The 25,457-nt window shown below is 38.4% G+C and overlaps 1 protein-coding gene and 1 long non-coding RNA gene across 8 annotated transcripts; one reads left to right on the top strand and one right to left on the bottom strand.

Annotated features, from left to right (window-relative positions):
* Nucleotides 1–17: 17 nt before the first annotated feature.
* LOC123582014 lies at nt 18–16,144 on the top strand. Its single transcript, XR_006704145.1, has 2 exons — nt 18–195; nt 15,608–16,144. It is a non-coding gene; the product is annotated as an uncharacterized LOC123582014 (long non-coding RNA).
* On the bottom strand, nt 872–25,457 carry PTGR2 (prostaglandin reductase 2). 7 transcript variants are annotated; one of them, XM_045448204.1, is made up of 10 exons: nt 25,439–25,457; nt 21,113–21,196; nt 18,442–18,560; nt 11,033–11,224; nt 8,452–8,622; nt 7,501–7,710; nt 5,975–6,096; nt 4,854–4,941; nt 3,217–3,256; nt 872–2,281 (listed from the first exon to the last, which is right to left on the bottom strand). In XM_045448204.1, the coding sequence occupies exons 2-10, from the start codon at nt 21,147–21,149 to the stop codon at nt 2,205–2,207; spliced, it is 1,056 nt and encodes a 351-aa protein (XP_045304160.1). In that variant the 5' UTR covers nt 21,150–21,196; nt 25,439–25,457; the 3' UTR covers nt 872–2,204. The 7 variants fall into 7 exon arrangements, with proteins under 7 accessions (XP_045304160.1, XP_045304157.1, XP_045304159.1 ...); XM_045448201.1 differs by lacking the exon at nt 25,439–25,457 and adding an exon at nt 24,533–24,753; XM_045448203.1 differs by lacking the exon at nt 25,439–25,457 and adding an exon at nt 24,473–24,491.

The raw sequence follows: 25,457 nt of genomic DNA, 5'->3' as shown, positions 1-25,457 counted from the left end.
AGCCGTGATGTCACTGCTTCCTTGCAGCAACAGAAGGGGTAGTTTTTCCTGTCAGCTGAGATCAGAACTAGTTACGACGGAGGCAAGCGAGGAAGAGAGCTCTACTTAAACATTTATCAGTGAAGAGGATCTCAAAGCTTCACTGACTGAGAAGGGAACTTGCAGAATCAGATTCTGCATTGCATACGGGACGGGGTAAGAATTGAGACTCAGGTGTGTAACTTTTTTTGTAATATGAATTCTCCAGAGTCTGGGTTCATTATATTGGGATGGAAGGAGCTCTCGGATATCCACACCGCGGACTAGAACACTTGAGTTCCAGGCTGGATGCCACCACGTGTGAGAGCTTAATGGGGTTGACAGACTTTCAAATTATTAATTTTTGAATACTTGCTGTGTGCCAAAGGACGAGGAACTCAAGATCGTGGCAGTGGGAATTAAAGGAGTTCTCTAAGAAGGGTATTCTCAAGGTTAAACACAAGCCTTGATTTCATAACAGGTATCTGAATGGGTGAGAGAGGAGTAGTTTGGGTGCACAAACGATGGTGATTTAAAAACAAAGTAGAAACATGTAAGAGAAAGGTAATTCCACTTTAGATAAACAGAGTTTATCCCAGGTGTCAAAAGGATATTTTACTTGGAGGTCCCCAGCTCAAGTAAAAGGTCAGAAATAGAGGTGTAGATTTGGGAGTTATCAACATACAGACCTTTCTGGAGATGAAACAGTCCAGGAAAGGTATATAAAACAAGAGAACACTGAGGTCAACTGGAGTGATTGATTACTAACAAAATTTCAATCCACTTTCTACAAATGTTATAGACAAAAGTATATTGCAGGGTGTAAACAGGTGACCATAAACCAGCACAACACTTAGAAAAATATCCTCGACTTTATTGTTGTAAATAGTTGATTAATGAAACAAACCCTCTTATTTAGAGGTTCATTAATGGATCTTGAAACTCGTGTTCAGAACCATTTGTTAATTTGTTCAGTCAGTCCTGTCATTTTCTTTTAAGTCCTGTCATTTGCTAAAACTGTCTTTGTTGTCTTAATCTTTCTAATCACCTAAAACTTCAAGTGATGTTTGTATCTATTTGCCCTCGAAATCTTTACACTATGTGACAGTGTGTGCCTGCTAACCTAAAACAAACATGCTTTCGTCAATATACGAGTTTTTAGACTATACAGTAAATTACTTAGCAAAACACAAATAGATCATCCTCTAGTAAACTGTCTCCATCGACCTAACTGACCTCAGTTATTTATCTTCTCAACACAAAGCCTCTGCTCTGTATCCTAAAAACTGCTCCACAAGCTCTGGATTCCCCCAAAACCCCTATACACACTCTGCCATCTCCATCTCCACATGGAAAGGCCATCCCAATTCTATTCTTACACCAAATTACAGTTCAAGAGTTATGTAAAGCATTTCCAGATCAACGTATATTTACAATGTGTCTTCTCAAGCATTCTATATATATTTCTTTTAATTTGAGAGAAAGAGAGGGAGAGAGAGAATCCCAAACAGGCTCCACGCTGTCAGCACACGATGCTGACACAGAGCTAGATCTTATGAACCGTGAGATCGTGACCTGGGCCAAAATCAAGAGTCATATGCTTAATCGACTGAGCTACCCAGGCACCCCTCAAGCATTCGATTTTAAGTGAAAGTTATTAACTGTAAAAATCTGTTTATTTTGTATGATCTGTTAAAGAGTTACATCAAATCTCTATGGGTTTCAGAATGTCTAATCAAAACATCATATGTAATATTGGTAAAGGAAAGAAAAATATGTCATGTTGACTTCAGTCTATTATTGTAAATACTCATGTTGGATACAGAGAACATACATGATATTGAAGATAAAGGAAAAAATGTTATCCAACTAGAAAATATTACCTATGATCACATTCAAATTAAAAGCTATCTGTACTCGGGGCACCTGGCTGGCTCAGTCAGTTAAGCATCCGACTTCAGCTCAGGTCCTGATCTCATGGCTTGTGGGTTTGAGCCCTGCGTTGATTCTGTGTCCCCCTCTCTCTCTGCCCCTCCCCACTCACACTCTGTCTCTATCTCTCAAAAATCAACATAAAAAAAAAAGCTATCTGTAGTCTAAGATTTTTTGTTATGAAATATCTTAAAAATCTTTGAGTAAAATGGAAAGAAATCTGTGTATTTCCTTGATGAAGATGCTTATACATATTACAAAGAGGTTTCTTCTGAAATGCAGACTATCTGCTTTCCGATGTTACCTCCTGTCATCATGGACTGGAATGCAACTAGAAAGAAAACAAACAAACAAACTAGGTTATATGAAAACCTAAATGTCACTATCATACATGTTTATCAGTAGGTCGAACACATGCAATTAATTTGAATAATTTCTTCAATTATTTTAATATTAACTATAGAAGGAAATTTTCATGAAGAGAACCTCAAGTGAAATATTGGCAAAGCCACTAAACTAACTCAATTTACATCTTAAAAATGTGTTTTTACCCAAACTAGAAATGTTTAATTGGTATCTACCTCAGTGTTCACTGTTTATAGAATCTGAAGACTAGAAGCAAATAAGTATGTGGATAAAATGCCAGCACAAACAATTTTTCAGTTACTATTAAAAATAATAGAAATCTAACCATAAAGTTTTACTAAGTAAAATATGCATCTGTTATGCCAGGAAAATGAGTAAAATTTAAGTTTTTTAGTAAACATATTGACCAAATGTATTAAATATTTTTTCCTAAAAAGGTAAAAAAAAAAAAAAAAACAACAGTTTGATCTAATCTCTTTCATTTTAAACAGACAAAAGAATGTTGAAATCTGTGTATGTTAGGGAAAAAAAAACCCCTAAATATTGAAAATCTGTTTAATATAATCTTATGTCTTAGAACGATTCAATCTGAAAAAGTTACCTAGAAGGTAAATGACTTTTGTGATACTTGTATTTTTTTCATAACTTGTTTCAAAACCAAAGAAATACTTATTTGATGACTTGAAATGTAAAAACAATACTTTCTTAAATACCATTAAGCTGAACTTTAACGGAGTTTGATTAAGATATGTAAGTAAACCTGCAGGACGGTTTTACAGGAAAGAAATAAATGATTTAAAAAGAAAAAAAAAAAAACCCCAGGGAAGTAGAAGTAAAGGAAAAAAGGGAATATTTGTGCTAAGCTCATGCATATGATAAATAAACCTACATTCATCTTACCTCCCATGTTTTCCAATCCATTTACCACAGTCTCTTTAATCTGTAAGTCAAAATAACCAAATATAGTATTCTTTAGACTTCATCATGTCTATTTAAAGTTGACGATTTGAACAACATGGGTTTGAACTGTGCAGGTCCATTTATACACAGATTTTTTTTTCAATAAATAAGTACTGTAAATGTATTTTCTCTTCCTTGTAACTTTCTTAATAACATTTTTTCTTTAGCTTACTTTATTGTAAGAATACAGTATAAATTACATATAACATACAAAATATGTGTTAGTCAACTGTTTATGTTATCAGTAAGGCTTCTGGTCAATAGTAGGCTACTCGTAGCTTTGGGGGAGTCAAAAGATACATGGGGATTTTCAACTGCATGGAGGGTGTCAACTCCCTTAACCCCTGAGGTGTTCAAGGTCAACTGTAATATTCTCCATGTTGGCAAAGGGCAGTAATACTATTTAGCACTTTTTGTCTAAAAATAGATATTCTTCATTTCATGGACATAGCACAGAAGTTTCCTATTGAAAGATTTTTAAAAATAAAATCTTCTTAAAAAAATAAAAAAATAAAATCCTCTTTTCCCATTGTCTAATCTTCAATTGGCAACATCACAAACTGTCCTCTCTTTTCAGAAAACAAAGTATATAAACATAAGCACACGCACATGTAACTTTGCCTGTCATTTGCAAGTTTCAAGAACATCCCAGGGTCAGTGTCTGTAGACCCCAGATGAATAACTCCTGATTTTCAGCCAGCAACCAAGAAATATATCAGGCTATCAGGGAGGGCAGGAAAGAAGTATAGTGGTGGTGAGGTAGGGGTACAGGGAGGTGCTTAAAAGATTTTGAGGAAGCACAGCTTCTAGGGACACCCGGCTGGCTCTGTTGGTTAAGCTACCAACTTTGTCTCAGATCATTATCTCATGGTTTGTGAGTTTGAGCCCTGCATCAGGCTCTCTGCTGTCAGCATGGACCCTGCTTTGGATCTTCTGTCCCCCCTCTCTCTTCTCTCTCTCTCTCTCTCTGTCAAAATAAATAATAAACTTTAAAGAAAAGAAAGAAAAAAAGCACAGCTTCTAACACATAGTAGCATTCCATAAATATTTGTTAAATTAGTGAATATTAGGGGCGCCTGGGTGGCGCAGTCGGTTAAGCGTCCGACTTCAGCCAGGTCACGATCTCGCGGTCCGTGAGTTCGAGCCCTGCGTCAGGCTCTGGGCTGATGGCTCAGAGCCTGGAGCCTGTTTCCGATTCTGTGTCTCCTTCTCTCTCTGCCCCTCCCCCGTTCATGCTCTGTCTCTCTCTGTCCCAAAAATAAACGTTGAAAAAAAATAAAAATAAAAAAATAAATTAGTGAATATTAAAATTTGAAAAAAAACACCTTTTTGTCTTGTATTATAATCTAAGAAAAGTAAAGGTTAATAAAATTTTAGATAAAGCGACTGACAGTAGAGGGTTTCTCAATTAGGAAGTTATACTCACCTGAGAGTAAACTTAATTTACAATATTCAGTGCAATTTTGTAGGAATTCCTATTACAAAGCTAATATGTTCACTATAATAAATTCAAATAACACAAAAGTATATCAATTATGTCAATATCAATGATATAAAAGAATAGAGGCAAGTTCTACCTTTAGCTTTCCTTCTTTAAACCACTGACTCAGCTGTAGAATGCCAGACTCAAATTTGTCCTTATAGTTTAACACCAGAAATCTTTCTCTGTAGTGGGGAAGAAAAGGATAACGATCAGAGACTATGGAGGGTGAAAGAGCTCAAAATCAAATCATTCTAGAACTCTAATATTTGTTAGTCTTTCAAACATCAGGACTTAATCACACAGAATCAGGCCAGATACAGTTTTAAGTGTAATTACATGTGTAAGTGTAGTGGGCTTCTATTGTTTGGTCTGGCTAGCATTAAAACCCTGTTTGGTAATTAGCACTGTGATTTTACTTTGTGGGTAATATCCTTTCCCCACTCTCCTGTGACCAAAGCCAGGCCAGTTGGAGCCAGTATCAGCTTTGATAAAACTGAGAGAAAGAGAGCTTTCTCTTTTTGCTTGGGTTACTAACTTGGTAACATGTAAGACTAGAGATAACAGTCATCCTCTTGATCTGCTGCAAGAGAAGAACTTGCAAAGGAACAGAGCCAACCCAAAAGAAAGCACAGCCCAAAGGTAGAGAAAAGCTTGGTGATGCCACTATGCAAACCTTATGTCCAGCCAATACTAATACCAGACTGCTCAGAAACGTGAGCCAATAAATTACCTTTGCACTTATGCCAATGTGAGTTGAGTTTCTATCACTTGGGGAAAAAAAGACTTGCGAAAGATTGATAGAACCGATATGTTTTTTAAAAATTTTTTTGCCAGGGGGCGCCTGGGTGGCTCAGTCAGCTAAGCATCCTACTTCAGCTCAGGTCATGATTTTGCAGTCTGTGGGTTTGAGCCCCGTGAAGGGCTCTGTACCGACAGCTCGGCGCCTGGAGCCTGCTTCTGATTCTGTGTCTCCCTCTCTGTCTACCCCTTCCCTGCTCATGTTCTTTCTCTGTCTCTCAAAAATAAATGTGAAAAAAAAAAAAAAGTTTTTTGCCAGGGCTCTAGTTAACAAAAACCTAAATACTGAAAAAAATGTCCATTTTCAAGTTTTACTTAATAAGGAAGAATTATATATGAAAAACACTACCATTTCATATACATCTATGATCTTTAAACTCATGAATCTGGTAGTAAGGGGAAAAAGGTGGTCCATACCTTGTGATGTTTCTTTCTTTTTGGATTGCTTCTACAGCAGGGGATAGTGGAGGAGGATAAGGCACATCTTTGTTGTACTGAGAAATCTGACCACACAGGATGATATGGCTGTTCTGATTCATCTGTTCAGGAAAAATTGATGATTATACCCTAAGATATATGCCTTTCCTATGTTTACTGATTTTATGGCTGCCTCAGCAAAAGCCTCCTTGACTACTGTAATTTAACCCTTTGGTGCCAATTAATTGATTTTGCTTTGAAGATTTACTCCTTATATGTATTTAAGAGTTTTAATTAGCCAGGAAACAAGTCCCTTCCAAAGGAACAGAGGTAATTGAGAGTTTGGTAATGCACAAAAGAATTACACCAGTATCATCACTGTTGTCGCTACTGTTAGTAGCAGCAGTAAAGTATTTCCTTGCATTTAAATAATTTAACCTTCGGGTGCCTGGCTCAGTGGGTTAAGCATCCAACTTCAGCTCCGGTCATGATCTCGCGGTCCGTGAGTTCGAGCCCCACGTCATGCTCTGTGCTGAGAGCTCAGAGCCTGGAGCCTGCTTCTGATTCTGTGTCTCCCACTCTCTCTGCCCCTCCCCAACTCATGCTCTGTCTCTCTCACTCTCAAAAATGAATAAATGTTAAGAGAATTTTTAAATAATTTAACCTCAACTGCAATATATATATGTGTGTGTGTGTATGTGTGTGTGTGTGTGTGTGTGTACATAGTAAAGGACAATGCCGTGTTAATAGCTAATGTTGATATTTTATAACATTGTCAATAAAAATATGTAAATAACTGTGGCGCCTGGGTGGCTCAGTCGGTTGAGTGGCCGACTTCGGCTCAGGTCATGATCTCGCGGTCCGTGAGTTCGAGCCCCGTGTCGGGCCCTGTGCTGACAGCTCAGAGCCTGGAGCCTGCTTCAGATTCTGTGTCTCTCTCTCTCTGACCCTCCCCCGTTCATGCTCTGTCTCTCTCTGTCTCAAAAATAAATAAACATTAAAATTTTTTTTTTTTTAAATGTAAATAACTATAATCTATGAAAATCGTTTCCCTACCCAAAGTCAGAGGCCATGGCTGTGAGTGAGTTAGTTGATGAGGAATTAGGGTCAAAACTTCACCACTGGAACAATACAACTGTAATTTTTTTTTTAAGATTTTATCTTTAAGTAATCTCTAACACCCAACGTGGGGCTAGAACTCACAATCCCAAAATCAAGAATCCCGTGCCCGACCAACCAAGCCAGCTAGGCACACCTCCCTACAACTATAATTTTTGATAAAAATAAATTGCAGGTGAAAAATACAATACTGCTATCAAAGAACTGAAATTGATGCTCATATGCAAATCTGCAAGCAAACGGAAGTAGTTGTCAGCAAGCTCTTCTGCATCACTAAATTACAATACTGATCATTAACATTATTTCTCACAATAAACCCTACAATTCTATAGGTTTTTTTCAGTATCAGGTAAAAAGCACAGCAAATAAAATGTAGCATTCAAATTTGTAACAAATCGGCAAACAACCTGACTTATCACTGTATCACTGATGTCACCACCAACATTGTCAAAGTAAACATCCACTCCAGCTGGACAAAATTCACGGAGCTGTTCTGCCACATTCCCCTTTTTATAATTAATTGCAGCATCAAAGCCCAGTTCTGAGGTCAGAAGGTGGCACTTCTCCTGTGTTCCACAAATTCCCACCACTCTGGAACAGCCCATCAAATGGCCAATCTAGGGGGGAGATTTTAAAAAAGTAAACAACTTTCCGTTGCTACATTTAAGTGTAAAAATGTGAGTATACAAGATACAAGTATATGAGAGTGTTCATCACAATTTAGGTTAGATTACAGGACTTTGGCTAAAAGTAATTTGAAACCAAAAGAATTAAGACCAGATATAATGCCACTGCTAAAAAACAAATTAAGATTGACTAAAATTAGACTTAGTCTGAATGTTAAAATCTCACAATTTAAAGCTGATTTCATAAAAGAAGTAGACTCAAAACATCACTAACTTGCAATTCAATATTTCTCAGGCCTATGATAAAATATTTTGTTTCAATAAAGACTGTTAGTCATAAAACAATATACTTTAAAATTCTATTATAATCTTTACTGTATTTCTAGAACCCAGTAAGTGCTCTCTTATTTGAAGATTCCTTTTAAAAATATGAGTTTGTCTTTTAATTCATGTCATGGAATTCCAGATAGGTACTCTATGGGTTTCTTCCTTATATTGATTAGAGCAATGCTCTAGCATTTACCATGTCTATTTCTGGTTAACAGAGAACAAGATACAAAAATCTACATTTTCCTTATCGTTATGAAGAGAGTCTAAGCAGGTAATAACATCATTCCTACCAGAAATATATAAAATAATATTATAAATATGTTCAATTTTATATTTTAAATTATATACATGTATCCAGAAATTCAAGTTTTTAGAAAATCAAATAGTTCTCAGAAAGTTTACCTGCCCAGCCAAGGATCCACAAGCACCAGCAGCCCCACTAACAACCATTGTCTGATTAGATCCAGCAGTTATATGACCTTTCTCCTGTATCCCAATCAAGGAAGTCAAACCAGGCATACCTATAGCTCCAAGAAAGTATGAAAGGTGTCCATTCACAAGTTGTGGGTCTACCTAAAATAAAATATCTTACTTTAAAAAATAATACTAGAAATTCCTATTTTAAATCAACAAGGCAAAGAAAAACCTGTTATGGATTGAGTTGTGTTCCCCCAGATCCTGATGTTGAGACCTACCCCTTAATATAACTATATTTGGACACAGGGCCTTTAAGGAGATAATCATGGTTAAATGAGGTCATCAGGGAGGGGCCCTAATCCAACAGAACTTGCATCCTTATGAGAAAAGGAAGAGACACCAGAGGTCTTTCTCTGCACGTACACAGAAGAAAGGCTAATGCCCTGTGAGGACACAGCACAAAGGCAGCCAACTACAAGTCAGGAAGAAAGACTTCACTACAAACCAAATTTTCCATCACCTCGATCTCAGACTGTGAGAAAAGAAATTTCTGTCATTTAAGCCCCCAGTCTATAGTATTTTGTAATGGCATTCCAAGCAGATTTTAATAAACAACCTGATATGGTTTCTAGAACAGTGAACCATTCTTCAGTCTTGTGAAAATTCTATAATTTACTTGTACAAAGTAAAAAACAAATAAGTATTACTTCTCTTTATAGTAAAAAACAAAAACTTTAAAGAATTCTACATGAAAGACACTTATCATTCTTTCTTATCAATGCCGCCAAGTATATTTAAAAAAAGAAAGAAAGAAACACTTAAGGGGAAAACATTAGGCAAAGTAGGAAGGTTTTAAAACCTCTGAGCAATTCCAAGGGGACTGGGTGGCTCAGTCAGTTGGGCATCTGGCTCTTGATTTCAGCTTATATCATGATCTCATGGTTCGTGAGATAGAGCCCCTGCTTTGGGCTCTGGATTGTCAGTGCGGATCCTGCTTGGGATTCTCTTGCTCACTCTCTCAAAAATACGTAAAGAAGCTTTTTCAAAGAAAGAAGACTCACCACATTAATTTGATTTGTAGTTAAACTGCCATAAACAAAATGGCAGTTTGTATTCAGCAATCTTAAATGGCTGTCAGATCTAGTGTGTACATAAAGGCAATCAAGGTATTAAAGTCAACAATACTTAGGTCTACAGTACACAAAAATATATCATGTAGGTAATATTTATTAGTAAATCCAATATAGAAACTTTGGGAGACAGGTTTGTGTTTAGCAAATATCCTTTCTCCATCCCTTCTGAATTCCTTTTCATTTCTAATAACTGTGCTGAAAGCATTCTGAAGCTCTCCCCAACTGCCCCATTTCCCTCCATAGCAAAATGACAGGGAAAAACCAGAACCTGCTGAATATTTCTTCCTGCTAAGAAGTTTCTTGTTAAATATATTTTACTGGTATCATTAAGTTGAAAATTATTGTATAACATCTCCCACATATCGTTTGTAGTTTGATAGTCACCTTTAACTGATTATAAGAATTCATAATAACAGGGCTGCCCAGGTGGCTCAGATGGCTAGGTATCCAAGTCCTGATTTCAGTTCAGGTCATGATCTCATACATGGTTCATGAGATCTCTCCCCTCACCCCCCTCGCACCCTCACTCTCTCTCTCAAAATAAATAAACTTAAAAAAAAAAAGAATTTCTAATAATAAAAAATACTAAAATTTTATAAAGCTTTTTAGAAAGCGTTAGTCATATTTATCATAGCATTTAATTTCCACATTCAGTTGTGAAAGAGCTACTATTTTCATCTTGCACATGAGGAAACTAAGGTTCAGAGACATAAAATAACTTCCCTGATGACATAAATTGGGTTGCATTACATGAAGCTGCCAGGTTTTATAGGTCAATACAGACAAGTATTGGTAATTTCACATAATTCAACTAACAACAGACACTGAACTCAGGACTTTTGATACAAAATGGAATTTTAAGCACAAACCAAATGAGTTTAAGTCAAATGGCAATTTCGTAGGAAACTTTAAAGCATACAACTATAAGAGACCTTCTGGCTTTTATATATGTAAAAGTCAAGAAATAAATTAAATATGAAAAACAACACTATTCACTAATAATCTAAGAACTGTCATATAGTTATGGCCAACAGTGGAAAAGAAACAAAGGTTTTCCACATTTTAGCAGCCATCTAAAAGAAAATGTCTGCTTTTATTTTTTTTCCCTGATAACACACTGAACCAAATGCCAAATGCACAATGATTTATAGGAAGGGGAAGACCCAGATAGTAGAACCTTGGATTGTGAGTAACTTGTTCTGCGAGTGTTCCACAAGACAAGTAAACATTTCTAAAAAAATTTATTTGACTTGATAAATGAGCGATGTCTTCCAACAGGAGTACTACATAATGTCAAATGTCACACGATCACAACTAAGCCAACGATTCTTGAAATTCCCTTTGATATACGAGTGCTATGGATTACAAGCTTGTTTCTGGAATGAATTATGCTCGCAAATCAAGGTTTTACTGTACTGTATATTATACATCACCTTCTCAAGGCTGTTTCCATTCAGAATAGCCTTGGTTTGCCAGGGCCAATAGAAAGAAGTCACAAAATCGCCTTTAGTAAAATGTACGTGTTTGCTTTCTTCTACAATCCCAATACCTCCACCATCAACCACTTGAGACAGCTGCCAGGGTGTTATATAATCACTGCCAGTGTCTTCATTCATTCTGCAACGCTAAAAAAAGAAAATGTTGATGAGGATAATTCTGCCTGATAATACTGGCCAGTTTGTTAATTTATCGGGTGACTAAAAGAAAGGTATATAGTCAGTAATGTTAAGTAAAGTGTTAAACAAATTAAATTTATCTTGATTTCTATCTTCTTTTCAGTTATTCTTTATCTTTAAAAAAAATGTATCCCCTCTCTAACAAGTAAAGAAGTATAATTAGAGGGGCGCCTGGGTGGCTTAGTCCATTAAGAATCTGACTTTAGCTCAGGTCATGATCTTGCAGTCCATGGGTTTGAGCCCCACATCGGGCTCTGTGCTGACAGCTCAGAGCCTGGAGCCTGCTTCAGATTCTGCCTCTCTCTCTCTTTCTCTCTGTCCTTCCCCTGCTTGCACTCTCTCTCTCTCTCTCAAAAAAGAACTAAACATTAAAATTTATTTTATTATTTTTAATTTTTTTTAACGATTATTCATTTTTGAGAGACAGAGTGTGAGTGGGGGAGGGGCAGAGAGAGACAGAGGCACAGAATCCAAAGCAGGCTCCAGGCTCCAAGTTGTCAGTACAGCCTGATGCAGGGCTTGGACTCACTGACCACGAGATCATGACCTGAGATGAAGTCGGACGCTTAACCAACTGAGCCACTCAGGTGTCCCCGCCCCCAAAATTTTTTAAAATAAATTTAAAAAATAAGTACAATTAGAAAGGACTTTAAGTATGGTCTAATATCAGATTGTGGTAATGGTTAAACAACTGTGTAAACAGACTAAAATCCGCTGAATTGTACACTTTATTTTTTGAAAATGTATTTATTTAGTAATTTCTAAATCCAAAATGGGGCTCAAACTCATGGCCCTGAGATCGGGAGTTATATGCTCTTTTTGGGGCACCTGTGTGGCTCAGTCAGTTAAGTGTCCAGAGCCTCTGTCAGTACAGAGCCCACTTAGGATCCTCTGTCTCCCTCTCTTTCTGCCCCTCCCCCACTTGTGAGTGTGTACGTGCACACACACACTCACTCTCTCTCTCAAACATTTAAAAAAAAAAAAAAAGAAGAGTCACATGCTCTTCCAACTGAGCCAGCCAGGCACCCCTGAATTGTATAGTTTAAATGTATAAATTGTATGATATGTGATAATATTCCAACAAAGCTGTTAAAATTTTTAAACAAATTTAATATTACATTATGCTAGCAAAAATAATGTGTCAATGGTTTCAATGGATTGTGGCGCATTAGCTACACTTAACATGTTGCTATTATAAAACTGTCCAATTTTTATAGAAAGCAAACTACCAACATATAGACTGTAAGATTATTCATTTATTTTGGCCTAGCAATTCTGCTTCCCCAGTGGAAATAACCCAAAAGAAGTGAAACAATTTTTACACAGTTGTTCATCACAGCTTCAGGCCAAGCCCTACATCATACCCCATAACTTTGGGTGGATGTTCTCCTTCTACTACGAAGGCAAAATGTCACAATGGCACCACACCTTTCCATGGGACTAGAGCTAAAGATTTCTCTGGGAAGTAATCAAGGCTCTCTTCCTCTCTGTGGCTCACTCTTGCCCACTTATGAAAGCCAAGACGTAGAGGCCTACAGTGGGGTCCAGGAGATAGAAAAGATAGAAGGCTACTTGACTATGTGGGTTCAGTTCACCAGGGTAAATGACCAAACAAGGAATTGAGGGAGAAGCTTCTATGAGAATATACTAACTAGACTTCTGCTAGTGTGCCCCTCCAAGTATTCTTGGAAAGCAAATGCAGCAGCCACTGAATATTGCCGGACCAAGGACCTGACTCTTAAATAAGGCTAACAGAGAAAGCATAAACAGTAATTCTCTATAGGTAAGCAAATGATGTCAACACAATCAAATGTTATATAACCACCAAAGTAATATTTGGACTCGTTTATCATATGAAAATATACATAAAGTCACTTAAATATAAAATTAGTATATATACATTAAATATAACCATGGAAAATACTGTGTAAACATGGGGATTAAAATGAGTTATGAATTTGGATACGTTCTTTTTTTTTTTTTTTTAAGAACAATGTCTAGTAAAAGGAACCAAAATTATTTTCTTCTCTCCTTCCTTTAACTAATACTTAATAAACGCCATGCCAGTCACTGGAAATACAGTGACAAATAAGACCTCTGTCTTCATAAGTTTACTTTTTATTAGGGAAGACAGGCATCTAAGAACTACACAGATCATTCTTCATTACAACCGGAAGAAATGCTGAAGATCAAGGTACTTTTTTGAGAAAATATACCAGAGAAGACGAGTCTGAGGGTGGAAGGCGACTTATCAAAGCAAATCTTTTTAATGCAGGCTTTAAGAGAGTAATAGGGACTGGCCAGGTAACAGGAAAGGAGCGGGAGGGAGACAGAGGGACAACACGTATAAAGGCTTGTTTTAATTGTACTCAGGATTTTGTTGTAGTCAGGTATGGAAGAACAACAGACACAGAGACACCCGCCTTGAAAGAAGAGTTTAAAGTGCCTGGGTGGCTCAGTTGGTTAAGCATCTGACTTCGGTCACGATGCTCAGGTCATGATCTCACGGTTCATGAGTTAGAGCCCCGCTTCGGGTGAGCTCGAGCCCTGCATTGGGTGAACCCCACTTCCCCCACTCTCTCTCCCTCCTCCTCTCTCTGCCCCTTGTGGGATTCTCTTTCTCTCTCTGCTCCTCACTCATTTGCACCCTCTCTCTCAAAAAAAATAAAAAACAAAAATATAAGTATTATAAAAAAGAAGAAGAGTTTATTACTTACAAGTCCCAAGAGGAGGAGCACACCATACCACACAGGGCCACAGGGGGAAGCACCAAAGTTAGTCAGGAAGAAAAAACAGCAACAGGAGAGCATGGCCCAGAGTCTTTATTATGGTTTCAGGGGGAAGAAATGGACAAGACAGGGTAGGGAAATTTGAGTAAGTTTAGGAGGAGACAGTTTGAATAATTTCAGTGGGATCTGGCTTAGAGGGGTGGTCCCTAGTTGTCTGGTACCAGGCCCTGGGGTGATTTGGGACAGGGAAAATCACCTGTGTGAGTTAGATGAAGGAGGCAGTTTGGTGTGTTCCAGGCAAGTTGTTTGTTATCTCTAAAATATGCTGAGAGGAGCTGTCTCTCCAGGGTTAGGAAAGCTCCTAAGATATGAAAGCATTAAAAAATAAAGCAAAGGAAAAACATGATCAATATAAGGTTTGAGCAAAAAAGGCACCGGTGTGTTACACAAGAAAGAGGCCCAGTGAGGCCAGCATCCAAGAGGAAGAAGTAAAGGAGGATATAGTAAGGCTGGGCAGGCAAACAGCGACCAGACTATGTAGCATCTTAGACCATGCCCAAAATGTTAGTCTTTATCTCAAGACTAAAAGAAAGCCATTAGACATAAAGGCGACATGATTAGTTGTTATTATACAACTACCATTTCTGGCTGCAGTGTGGAAGACAGTCTAAGGGGGCGAAGAGTGTTTGCAAGGATACTCCATTAGGAGAAAAAGAAACAATGATGACTCAGACTGAATACACGTCCTTGAAGTTCACTGAGAAGTGGACTGAACTGAGATGTACTTAGGAAGGAGGATCCACAGGACCTGAGACTGACATACAGAATGAACACAGAGAACGAAGAGACAGTCTCAAGAAAAACTCAGTGCTTTGTAGCATAAAATGAGTGGACAGAGGAGCTATATACTCCCCTGGAGGAAAAAGAGGTTTTTTGTTGTTATTTTGAAGTTGGGGGTGTTTAGAAGTGAAGATCATGAATCCGGTTCATGTCATAATCTTAATTGTTTCATCATCTCTCCACCCCTAAAATCCTTGGGTCATGAATTTATCTCACTATAAGTCTCTCAGAGGGAATTCTGCTGAACAGGAAGTTTGTTCCAACTTTGAGAATCCTGTGAAAAACATATCCTTTCTGCTTGTTTTCAACTATTCCTTTTTGACTGTTCTGTTACATTTTTAAAACCCTTCTAACCCTGAACCTTGGTTTCATTTTGGTAAATTGTGTTCTCTTAATTTACTTTGTATTTATTATCCTGGACTTAAGTGATATGCTTTACATTTTGTTCATCAGGGCATATATAATCCTTAGATGCCCTGAGCTATGTCTTATTTATACATTGAAGTGTTGAAGTCTTAAGAACTCCACACCAATCATCATTAAGAATTGACTCTGAATACTAAATAGTGCACTGCCATTTTTCTCCTGAATTTGTGGTAATTATTCTCCTCATGTGATTTGCTCAGCACAGTCTAGAGTATTGAGGCTGATAACCTGACTGAGCTTGTCTTGGCTTCCACTGAAAGGTGGAGCATCTTTAGATCTATGGGAAATCAATGCCCTAATTTATCCCTCGGTATCTATTTGTCTTTTGTCTCTTTAGAATGTTCTAGACCAGTCACCACTTCATTCCCCTAGCCCATAAAGAAAAATTTCTTGCTACCCTGGGAAGAATTTTGAATGAAGTTGTCAAACTGTTTTCCGTGGTAAGCATAATCAACTATGACTGGTGTTACTTGAAGACAGAGCCTGAAATTACACTCCTGGATCAGAGGGAAGAGGAGCCTTCCCAAGGCTACAACGATCCTGGCAGAAAATTGGTATTGCCAATTGGGTCTCCACTGTAAATGAAGCCTGAGAAGAGGTCAGCCAGGATTTTCTCTGTGCCCTACCAGGGCACTCTAAAAGCCAAGAGCAGGAAGCAAGCATATGTACAAGAACAGTAATATATAAAGAGATTCTAAATTGCTTATTTGTCCCTTTGCCCAACTTTTCACAGGCTAATATAGACAAACTTTCTGCATATCAGCCATTATTATCTTTTATTTCTATCGCAAATTTGTCTAAGTTTGCCATTGATCTTTTGATTTTGTACATCCTGTTTTATTGTGTTTTACAAAATACAATGTTTTTAAAAATAGGTCTATTTATCAATCATGCTCTTTCATATTAGCTGGGTTTGCTGTCATTCTTACAAAGTCTTTCCCCAACATCACTCAATTGTTTATCCATGTTTTTTCTAAAAATTTTTATAGTTTCACTTAAAAATTTTTTTTTATTATCTGTTGGAATTTATTCTGGTATAGGGGTTGAGCTAAGAATGTAATTTTTGCCCCAAAGTACATAGTCAACTAACTGATCCAACCCAGTTGGATTGAATAAGCTATCCTGATTTTCTTTTAACTTTTTTTTACATAAATAAAGACTCAAAGGAAGCTGTAAAACTAGTACAAAGAACAGAAATTAATGAAATAGACAACAGGAAAACAATACAGAAAATCAACAAAACCAAAAGTTGGTCCTTTGAAAAATTAACAAAATTGACATAGTTTTAGCTAAACTGAAGCTTATTTTAGCTTATTGTTTATTAAGAGAAAAATAAACAAGACTTAAATTACTAAAATCAGGAATAAAAGAAAGGGCATTACTACCTATCTTTCAGAAATAAAAAAGGATTACAAGGAAATACTAAGAACCGATGGCAATAGATTACACAACTTAGATGAAATGGACAAATTCCCAGAAAAACACAAACTACAAAAGCCAACTCAAAAAGGAATAGAAAAGCCTAGTAGACCTACAACAAATAAAGACATTGAATTAGTCATTTAAAAACTCTCCAAAAAGAAAAACCCAGGCCAGATAGCTTTACTGGTGAATTCTACCAATCTTTGAAAGAAGAATACCAATTCTTCACAAACTCTTCCAAAAACAGAAGAGGAGGGAACATTTCCCAACCCATTCTGAGGCCCAGAGTACCCTGATACCAAAATCAGGCAAACACATCACAAGGAAACAACAGACCATGAATATAGTCTCACAGCTTTATGGATGCAAAAAACCTCAAGAAAATAGTAGCAAACTAAATCCAACAACGTATCAAAGGAAACACACCAGGACCAAGAATGCAAGACGGATTTAACATCTGAAAATTAATTAATATAACAAACCATAAGTAGACTAAAAAACAAAAACCACATGATCATCTCAATAGAAGCAGAAAATGCACATGACAAAATCTACAACTGCTTCTGGGGGGAGGGAATAATGGGGATTTTATTATTTAAAGGGCAGAGTTTCTGTTTAGGATGATGAAAAAGTACTGGATATGGGAAGTGTGTAACAGCTGCACAACACTGAATGCTCTTAATGCCACTGAATTATACACTTAAAAATGGTTAAAATGGCATACTGTTAGATCTATTTTATCACAATAAAAAAAACCCAACACCTCTTTATGATAAATATACTCAACAAATCAGAAACCAAACCAGGAATAAGAAGAAATCTCCTCAACCTGATAAAGGGCATCTACATCCCACATATTTAATGGCAAAAGATTGAATGCTTTCCCCCTAAGATCAAGAACAAGACGCTTCTATATAACAATGTACTAGAGGTTCGAATCAGATGTTCACTCTCACCGCTTCTATATAACAATGTACTAGAGGTTCGAATCAGGCAGGCAAATAACATAGAAAGCATTCATACAGGAAAAGAAGAAAAAACTATCTCTCTCTTTTTTAATGTTTATTTACTTATTTTGAGAGGCGGGGGGGGGGGGGGGGGGAGCACGAGCACATGCACGAGCAGGGGAGGGGCACAGAGAAAGGGAGAGAAAGAGAATCCCAAGCAGACTCCACGCGGAACCAGATGTGGGGCTCAAACTCACGACCATGAGATCATGACCTGAGCCAAAATCAAGAGCTGGTCGCTTAACCAACTGAGCCACCCCGGTGCCCCCAAATCTATCTGTCTTTACAGAGACTAAGTCCATGTGCCTAAGGGCTTGTCAACTGTAGTCCTTCACAGTATCTTTCAATAAATCTTCTTTATCTAAAAATAGCATAAGTGAGTCTGTTCCTTCAAAAAGAAACCAACTAGAATAAAGGTCTTATTCAGAGCCTGCCTTGTAAACTAGATCAATCTGAGAGAACTTCCAAGCCTAATTCACTATGTTATTTACAACCGGGAAGTGATCTGGACATTTGAAAGAATCGGATTAACGTGTACTACTATGATGAAAACATTTCTTCTACAACATTCCTCCACAACACAAGTGGATAAAAACAAAGGCAACCTGTAATTCCCAGGCATCAAGATATAATTGCTCAAATATTTATTAATCATGAGGATTGCACAATGAAATTCAGATGCAACATAAAAAACATGAAAATACAATTAATCTTCACCAAGTCACAAAATCCTGATTCTTACCATGTAAGGATCCACAGAAAGATAAAGAGTTTTCACTTGTACTTGTCCTTCATTGATATTATCTGGTAAATTTACTTCTTCTATTCGGAAATTTTCTGCCACTGGATTACCATTTTTTCCTAAAATATTAAGGAAAATATAAAATCAAAAAGTCACTTTCTTATGTAATTATTTCTCTTTTTTTAAATGTATGTCCTCGTGATTTTTTTTTTTTAATGTTTATTTATTTTTGAGAGAGAGAAACAGACAGACAGAGCGTGAGTAGGGGAGGGACAGAGAGGGAGACAGAATCCAAAGCAGGCTCCAGGCTCTGCACTCACAGCAGAGAGCCAGATGCAGGGCTCAGACTCACAAGCCATGAGATCATGACGTGAGCCAAAGCGTATTTATTATTCTTTAAAAGGTAACTCTAGGATTCAGAGAACTCCCTTTTAATACAGACATGAATAAATCTATATTGTTCTGTAATTTTTCTATAACTCAGCATAAATTCTTCAAATAGTTTCAGTTGCTCTTTATCTTCTCCAAGAAGTTCCTATAAAATATTGCCATCAACTTCAAAATTCCTTTTTAAAGATTATTACAGGTAAATCACCTCATCTGTTTTAAAATTGTAAGATTTCAAAAAGTAAAAACTCACAGCCATCTTTTTTAATTATGAAAATCAAATTTTACAACATAACAGAAACACATCAGCCAAAATAAATAGTTAAGTAAACTTTCCTTCCTCATCTTAAGAAGAAATGGAAACTGGAATATAATTTTTAAAATTTTTTTACAGAGAAAAAGTACGAGTGGGGAAGGGGCAGAGATAGAGGGAGACAGAGAGAAAATCCCAAGCAGGCCCCATGATGCCAGCATAGAGCCTGACACAGGGCTCAAACTCACAATATGTGAGATCATGACCTGAGCAAAAATCAAGAGTTGGATGCTTAACTGACTGAGCCACCAGATGCCCTCTCTTTTTTTTTTTTGAGAGAGAGAAAGCGTGTGCAAATGGAGCAGAGGGAGGGAGAAGGATAATCCCAAGCAGCTCCACACTCAGCACTGAGCCTGACTCTGGGCTCGACCCCATGACCCTAGAATCATGACCTGAGCTGAAATCAAGAGTAGGACAATCAACCGACTGAGCCACCCAGGCACCCCATAATTTTTTTTTTTCCAAAATTTAACTTTATGAGATGACTCTGAATGTACTAGTGTCTTAGGAAAGTTTGATATGGGCCCGTGTCTGTATGTGACAGTGTTACATAGAATGGGACTCAAATGTCCAATTTGCTCATCAAATTTTTTTTATCAAAGCCATTTCCCAAATCCAATTTTAGATAGGTTACGTAGGAGAGTCAGAAGCTTCACTTTAATGCGATTTCTCTCCAAATGCGATATGCTGAATGATGGAGAAGAGACCTAGCCCCAGCTTCTCTCATCTCCCATCAGGGTCAGGTAGCAGGCAGGGATTGTCTTGCTGCTAAGTTCTGCAGGAGGGCCTGCATGCAGGCTGTTATCACCGGGCATCCCAGCTGAGGGCACCAGCATTCAGATAGGCATAGGCAGGCATTTGTGGACAAGGGATGCTGCAAGGTTACGAAAGCAACACCACAGGCGGAGATGGGCTTGAGCTGGAGGGGCCCATGAGGATGAATGTAATTTTTTTAAAAAGTAAAGCCTTGGGGTGCCTGGCTGGCTCAGTTGGTGGAGAATGTGATTCTTGACCTCAGGATTGTGAGTTCAAGCCCCAGGTTGGGTGTGGAGCCTACTTTAAAATAAAGTCTTGAAAATTAGGAAATTAGAAAATTTGAAATATAGAAAGAAAAATTTGTAAGCAGAAAATGTCATCAAAGTGTATTCTTACTCAGTTATGTTAACATAAGCAAACTTCCTACTGATTGAGTCATCAAATGTCTAAGGTGGAAAAAGAATAAACACTTTAATCTAACATCTCACTTTTCTAAAATGGAAGTCAGAAAAGGTAAGGGGCTGGGGGGGAAGTAGGTAAGTGATTTTTCTAATACACACGGTAAGTAAATAGTAAAACCAAAGCAGCATGGGCCCAAACCTCTCAGGTTATTTTCATACCTAAGTTTCTATGATTCAGGTTAGATGTCAGCACAGACATAGGTCAGTGTTTTTCACATAGAACAGAAAGACAAATTTTAAGAATCAACAATACATACTGTAAATAAAAAACAAAAGCCATATATATTTGTAATATAATATTTTTTAAGTTTATTTATTTTGAGAAAGAGAGAGTCCAAGTGGGGGCAGAGAAAGAGGAGGGAGAGGGAGAGAGAGAGAGAGACAGACAGAGAATCCCAAGCAGGCTCTACACTGTCAGCACAGACCCCAATGCAGAGCTCGATCTCATGACCGTGAAATCATGACTTGAGCCAAAATCAAGAGTCAAGATGCTTAACCAAATGAGTCACCCAGGTGCCCTGGGTAATATAGCATTTTAAGTATAATAATTCTAAAATACCTTTTTTCTTCAACAGATAGCCTTGATAAGCGATCACTTAAAAAACTGAATACTATATTATTTAAAGAGTTTCTTCCAATATCTCTACTAGGGTTAATATCTTCCTACCTTAATTTACCACATTAACTATTACTTTTTGTTCCTTCATTTTCACTAATAATTATCAAAGACCAAGTCTTTGATACAAATACATACCAGGTCGGGAATTCAATACCACTCTTTGTATAATCATCACCTTGCTGCACAGTGGTCTCACAAGACTTCTGTATAGAGCAACTCCTATAAACAGAAAAGTTTTTAAATCACAAAGTTTTAAAATAGTCAACAATTAAAAAAAAGAAAGCACACTTATGATTCCGAACAAGGAGAGGGAAAAAAACCATCTTTGGGATCCAGAAAAGATGTAGTTTCCTGCCAGAGTTGGCCTCGTAAAGCAAATATGCAAAGAAAGGCTAAATCTAGTTACAATTGACTAATAGGAACAAGTTCAAAAGACTGAGTAAGACGAATGTTTTTGGCTTCATAATTCAGGCACATTCATTTTTATACCGTCCTGATTAAGCCTCCTACTGTGACTTGATTAAAAGAAAACATGATATATTCCTCCAGAGCTAGAAGTTAATCTAGTAGCAAAACAAAAACACTAGCTGTTTGAGATGTGACCAAATGTTCAACGATTCTTTTATTCATTGGTCAAAATGGAAATTACTTTAATAGTTTTATTTATACAAAAGCAAAACATCAGTGGTAGCTGGCTCAGTCAGAAGAGCATGCAACTCTTGACCTTGGGGATGTGAGTTTGAGCTCCATGTTGAGTGGAGGGATTAAAAAAAGAAAGAAAGAAAGAAAACTTAAAAAAAAAAAAAAGTAAAACATTAAAAGCATTTTTAAATTCTCACCTTATAGGAAATTCTGAAATACAAAATAGCCAAAGAAGTAAAGGATCAGCTTATTCTGGGTTTACAATTTGAACTAATGAAAGAAGCAAAATGAAATTCTGGTGTTGGCACTGTATCTCCTAATCTTCTATTAAGTATTATTATCCCCATTTTACAGATTTTATTTCATGCCATTGAATGCTGAAGAAACATTTGTTGCTAAATTCCTTTGTCTATGTAATGTCCTTTGATTGCTTCTTCAGGGTGTCATTTACCTCATTCTTCTATCCCCACCCTTCCACCCCACCCCCACCCCCGCCTCCCTATCCTTGACTGGTAGTTAGATCTAGAGATTTGATTTAGACACAGGTTGAATTTTTTTAAGCAAGAATCTTTAAAGATGTTACTGTGTGCATCCTATCTCCTCACATCAAGAAGTCCAAAATGTCTTGTAGGGCTAAACATATTTTTAAAAGGAAATTTTCTACTGAAATCACCTTGTGTGTAAATTATGGAAGAATTAAAAAGCAAAATTTTCCATTTGATGCTGGGTCCAAAGATAACTGCCCCAGAGAGGTTATTAACAGCATCATAATTTTCAATCAAAGGAATTCTTCCCAAATAAGTTTCATATTTTGCCCTCTTCTCTGATTACTTTCTATGTGTGCTTTCTCTAAAATATGCACACTGTAGGTTTGTCCAAATACTTTTTACCAGCATGAAAAGCACACCATTAAATTTCTCTCCCTCTGTATTAAATTAGAAAATTTTCAACTGTCAAACACTAGATTTAACTAAGGTTAAGATAATTGCACAATATCCCTTGAGAGCACAACAAACAACACATTTAAAGCATAAAGAATTGATTTGGGTACAAAATTAAAATCCTAAAATATGACACACCAAGTTCTAGATCTGAGAGGACAGGCGGTGGTGGTGTTAAATGCATCCTCAGTGAAGGAGGAGGGAGGACACTCAACTCTTTTTTGACTGATGTTAAGCGTACCATATTTGGTTGCTATATTAAATGGATTCCCAATTAGTGATAAGTAATATCCCAAAATAACACCAAATCAATGGTCAACTGAAAAATTCACTCCGGTGCTGCTCATAAAGACTGTGTTATCTGAGAATCTACCTTGTAGCCTAGCATTAGAAAAGAGCACTGGGGGCGCCTGGGTGGCGCAGTCGGTTAAGCGTCCGACTTCAGCCAGGTCACGATCTCGCGGCCAGTGAGTTCGAGCCCCGCGTCAGGCTCTGGGCTGATGGCTCAGAGCCTGGAGCCTGTTTCCGATTCTGTGTCTCCCTCTCTCTCTGCCCCTCCCCCGTTCATGCTCTGTCTCTCTCTGTCCCAAAAATAAATAAACGTTGAAAAAAAAAAAAATTAAAAAAAAAAGAAAAGAGCACTGAACTAAGTAGAGCAGAGGACACGTCCCGGTTCTAATCACGTGGGATCTTAGGAAAGGCCCTTCTCTCAGCAGGTTCTCTGAATGTTACTAAGTGCCAGGAACGGGGCTAAAGTTTTTATAATCATTGTCTCGAACCCCTTCTACCCAACAACCCTATGAGGATGGTACTGTCATCTGTCCCCATTCTTCTAGATGGAGAAAAGGAAGAGACAGGTTGAAGACCTTGCCCAAAAGAAAGACCAGAACCCACACTCAAACACAACACATAACCATTTCCATAACACGAGCTTCCTGTTTAAAACAAACAAACAAACAAACTCTTCCCCATCCTGATCTTGTTCAATTATTCTGCCCAAATGGCTCTGCAGACCCCGGCCTTGTTATAAAAGGTGGAAATCTCTGGGATTTCCTCCACTCTTGCCGGCCTGTCGCTCCCTTTCCTTTGACTCTTCTGGTTTCCTCCTTCCTCTGCCCAAGTCTAACAGGTTGGGAGATTCCTGCCTGGCTGTTCCCTTCTCCCACTGGCCTCACCTTCCTCTCTGGCTCCCACTACCAACCACTCACATGGACATTACTAAATATCTGAATCTACAGCCCAAATTTCAAACTGGCTTCCCAGATTGCAAGTGCCAAAGGGACAGGGATTTGTGTCTGTTTGTTCAATGATTCATGTTCACCCTCTGGCACATGGCAAGTGCTCAATAAATATTTATTAAATGAACCTTCCAGATGCACCTTAAACACAATTACGTGCAAACTTAAGGTTGCTTACACCCAACATTAAAAAACAACAACAACCAAAAACAAACACAAAGACCTGCCCCCCGTTTCTTCTAGAGTATTCCCTAACCTAGTTGTGGTAGGGTCCCCCCTCCCTAAGGAAAAAAAAAAAAAAAAAAAACCCTCAAGGTAACCTGGCTATGCGCGTAGGTGACCACAACCCTCATGACCTTGTAACACGAGACCACTTAATCAGACAGCATGTTTGTATCTATCACCACATGTGGGAGATTAAAAAAGTAGAAAATATGTAAAAAAATTACACCGGGTGGCATTCGGAGCTCAGCTCTTCGGGTACGAGCCCAACTGAGCAGTGCCGGCAGGAATAAAGTTGCTTCCTGTTAAGAAAAGCCGTGGTGTCACGACTCTCTATGCGAGAACCCTGCTACATAGTGACCTAGGCAATAATGCCAGCCTCGTGGCAGCTCCGAGAGGAAGAGTGGAAGTCACCCCGGTTCCTAGATCCTCCCTCACCCGGAAGACCCAACCCAGCCTCGGGCTTGGCTGACCCAGCAGCCCCGGCGCCGGGCCCGTCTCGCGTCACTCACCAGCACGCAGCTCGAGAGGAAACCGCCGGCTTTGGCTTTTCAGAGCTTGCGAACTGCAGGCAGCGAGACCTCTGTCCTCCCACCCCACCACGCAGGCGCACCGCTAGACCTCTGCCCCACCCCCACCCCCACCCCCGCCTCCTCCCTGCCCCCTCCCCTCCAGGAGCGGGGTTTTGCCGCTAAAGCGAGATCCTTGGGTTCCCACGTTCCCAGATCCCTGGGTTCTGGGAGAAGTGGGGAAGATGCGGAGTTTTAAACGATGCGGAGTTTTAAACGATCGTCACGTGTCTGGGCAAGGTATATTAATCAGTTAAACAGGACTGGTGCTCTATGGCCGCCCATACTGGACCAAAAGAGCAAATCGTTCAGCCTTGACCATTGAGTTCACTTCCAGCAGTCCTTGAAGGAATTTAATTCGTTGTATGGACTTCTCCGTAAGCCTCAGAGTGGAAAATTACAGCGAGACGGGGCCCATCAAGCCTACCCCTGGTTTTATAGACAAGGATACTGAGGCTTGGAGAGCTGAAGTGATTGAACCACCTACTTTTTCGCTGGTTAGGGGCAATGCTGCGGTTAAAACCGCCTCTCCGGAGGCTGGGCTATGACCCCTTCCCCTACGAGGGGTTGCCTTTTCTTTCACACACACACACACGCACACACACACACACACACACACACACACACATCCCAGCTTCCTCAAAGATGGATTACCTAGTGTTGAAAGAGGACTTCAACTGCTTCCTTTTTGATCTCAAACTTTGTAATTGATTAAATTCTTTCCAGCCTATCTCTTAACACAGGCAAAAAATCCTGCAGGCAAAGCATCCCCTCAAGCAATAGACTGTCCTAAACCAGTAAGACCCTGAGTGACGCCAAGACATGACCCATTTGACCTTCACTGCCTACCTGCACATATCAGTGGCAG

This window comes from Leopardus geoffroyi, chromosome B3 (genome assembly GCF_018350155.1).
Source record: "Leopardus geoffroyi isolate Oge1 chromosome B3, O.geoffroyi_Oge1_pat1.0, whole genome shotgun sequence".
Lineage (NCBI taxonomy): Eukaryota > Metazoa > Chordata > Mammalia > Carnivora > Felidae > Leopardus > Leopardus geoffroyi.
The sequence above is the reverse complement of the archived record's forward strand: the minus strand, read 5'-3'. Positions and strand labels throughout refer to the sequence as shown.